Raw genomic sequence first — 2748 nt, 5'->3', positions numbered from 1 at the left:
GGGAAGGAGAGCAGAGCCACCATGGAGCGGGTACAAGCACGGGGAGGGGAGGATGTGGGGCAGGACACCTGGGTTCACCTCCTGCTCTGACAGAGCAAGCACCTCAGTGTCCCCTGCTCCTGGTAGAGCTGCCCCGTGTCCCCTGCCCCTACCCCCAGCTCTTCTATTTGGGGCTTGGAGCAGCCGGGGGGCTTCCCCCTTCATCCTGGCAGGGGTCTGGTTGGCAGCATGGCTCTGGGACAGGGGCCTGCCAAGCAGAGCTGTCTCCCTCCCCCGCCTGCTCCACCATCCCACTGGCAGGGGCTCATCAGGACCGAGGTCTCCAGGCTGCCCAAATGTGATCCAGAGGACGCGGCCCAGGGGAGCCAATAGGAACCTCTGGGGGCCTTAGCTCATGGCCGCCCCCACCCGCAGGCTTCAGGGCCATCTTCAGTGAGGTCAGGAAGGAACCTCCCCACCTTGGCACAATTAGTATTATTATACTAATTATTATTATACTATATTATTATTGATGATCTGCTCAGGTCCCTTCCGACCCTACCAACTATGAAACTATAATTTAGATGTATACCTCATGTCATCACCATTATCCTTCCTTCCTTCTCGTGTCCTTGTGACACAGTATTTAGCAGAATTCACAGATTCACTGGACTCTGCCAGGCCGGCTGGGAGCACTTCAATTATGGCCTTGAACTTGCGACCTCTGGGCTGTCAACTGTGCACCTTAGCACCCATTACTATCATCATCGTCATTATTGTCATTAATATTTATTTTTAAATACCATTATCACCATCATTATTACAATTATTACTATTATTAGTCCAATTAATATTATTATTTAGTTTTGTCCATAATTGTCATTATCATCATCATCATCATCTAGGTGATGATGATGATGATGATATCCTGCTCTATCTAGAAAGGCTCAGAGTGGCCACATTGTGGCGGATGGACACAACTAGAAATCCACAGGATGCCACATTAACTGCAACAACGGGCCGAACTGGCAGGACAGGACCAGGACACTTGCCCTGATGAGGCATCGGGCATAGGGTTCTGCATCCCTATGAGCAGCTGCAGCACCCTTAAAAGAGTCTGGCAGCACCCCAGCAGGCCACAGCTCCTGGGCGGAGAATGAGCCCGGAGACAGCAAATCCCAGGTGCGGGTAAAGCCAGGCCCCGTGCCCCCGCCTTGTGGGCAACGCCACTCACCGGCTGTGGTTTATCTACGACGCAGCAGCCCAGCTTGTGCCAGAAGTCACTCATGTTCACTGTCCCGTCCAGCTTCCCCCTCGGGGTTGATCTGGTCCCGGTGGTGTCAGCAAAGCGGTGGGTCTGGGGCTGCAACCCCAAGGCAGCGTCAGTGCAGGCTCGGCTCTGTCACTCCATGGGCAGGGGTGGTACGGGCCCAAACGGTGCCTGAGGATGGGGCTGTGCACGGGGGCGCTCAGCGCTGCTGCCTGCCAAAGAAGGAGACACTCAAGTAGGATATGCACGTCCCATCCCAGCCAGACCCTGCTCCCAGACCATCCCCAGGGCAGGGGGGTGCCCAGCTTGCCCGAGATACAAGGGCTTTGACCCTTCAGGAAGCAGGAAACCCATTGCTCAGCCAGGCTGGAAATCCTCCCTCCTTCCCCCGTGAGCTCCAGGCTGATGACTGGGGGAACACAGAGGACCCAGACGGCTGTGTCAGGGATGACTCACTGGCTGGGGTCCAGAGGCTGCGTTGGGCAACCAGATCTCATGCTTCAGGGCACAGGCTGCTGGGGTCAGGAAGGAACCCACCCACCCCCCGGGGACTGGTACTCAGCTTCTGGTACTGGTAGGGGGTAGTCACAACAGAAGGCAGGATGGCAGAGACCCAGGGTCTGGCCAAGGCTGGACTTTCCCCCCCGACCTTGCTAACAGGGGAAACTAGCAGTGCTTTTGAATGCAGTCCCCTTGTCCCGGGGCGGGAGCATGATTCAGCCTGGGGAAAGAAGCCCGGACTCCTGGGTTGCATGCCCAGCCCTGTGCGACTTGGGGGGCGGGGAGGAGACGGAGACAACAAGTCACTTGGGGAAACTGAGGTATGGATCAAGCTACTTCGCTTTCTTCTCCTACCCTTCTTGCTCCCCAGGCGCAAGGGGCTGCTGTTGCCACCCATTGTGGTCAGATCACTTCCCTTCCCAGCCGGCGGGTTTCAACATCACCCACCCTGGCACAAACACCTCCTGCCCCGCACGCCCCCCGACACACACAGGGACTCACCGCTGCCGTCTACATCAGCACCCAGGGAGCCCCCCACCGGTGCCCCCACCCTGCCTGCTCTGCTCCACCGGGCTCCCCGGGGACCCTGGAGGGCGGTGTGGGGCTCTGCTCCCCGGGGTGGGGCCACGGTGCCCTGCAGACACAACTGTAACCACTTCCTGGGCGGTGGCCACTACCCAGGGCCTCACACGCCACGTCACAGCTCCCTCCCTCTTGCTCGCTCCCAGCTAGGGCCCAAAACAACAAAGATCAGGGCTTGGGCTAAAGCTATAGGCCCCCCAGCAATGTCACAGCCAGTCCCTTGCACTAGAGAAACTTCCAGCTTTTCTCCCCGTTTCACAGAAGGATAAACCAAGGCACGGAGCAGGACCAGGCCTCGCCCGGCGCGCTGGGCCCTCAGACCCCGGCAGAGATGGGGATGGGGGCACAGTCCCTTGAATCCACCTGCTCCACCTCCAATCGTGCTCCCTCCCAGTCAGGTGCAGCCACTGCGGCTC

General features: G+C 58.3%; 1 protein-coding gene and 1 long non-coding RNA gene across 3 annotated transcripts in view; one reads left to right on the top strand and one right to left on the bottom strand.

Moving 5' to 3' along the window:
- CDC42SE1 (CDC42 small effector 1) overlaps nt 1-2748 on the bottom strand; it is a 24713-nt gene that overhangs the window by 6651 nt on the left and 15314 nt on the right. The window contains exons 1-2 of one of the 2 annotated variants that reach the window (XM_006032712.3): nt 2252-2695; nt 1214-1461 (exon numbers count right to left, since the gene is read on the bottom strand). In XM_006032712.3, the coding sequence (XP_006032774.1) occupies nt 1214-1267 (54 nt within the window). In that variant the 5' untranslated portion in view covers nt 1268-1461; nt 2252-2695. Of the gene's footprint in view, nt 1-1213; nt 1462-2251; nt 2696-2748 lie in introns of those variants that run through there. The other variant, XM_006032711.2, reaches the window with a different exon arrangement.
- Nucleotides 1-2748, top strand: part of LOC112551744 — a 10975-nt gene that overhangs the window by 1718 nt on the left and 6509 nt on the right. The window lies entirely within an intron of this gene.

Source organism: Alligator sinensis, unplaced genomic scaffold (assembly GCF_000455745.1).
Source record: "Alligator sinensis unplaced genomic scaffold, ASM45574v1 scaffold463_1, whole genome shotgun sequence".
Taxonomy (NCBI): domain Eukaryota; kingdom Metazoa; phylum Chordata; order Crocodylia; family Alligatoridae; genus Alligator; species Alligator sinensis.
The sequence above is the reverse complement of the archived record's forward strand: the minus strand, read 5'-3'. Positions and strand labels throughout refer to the sequence as shown.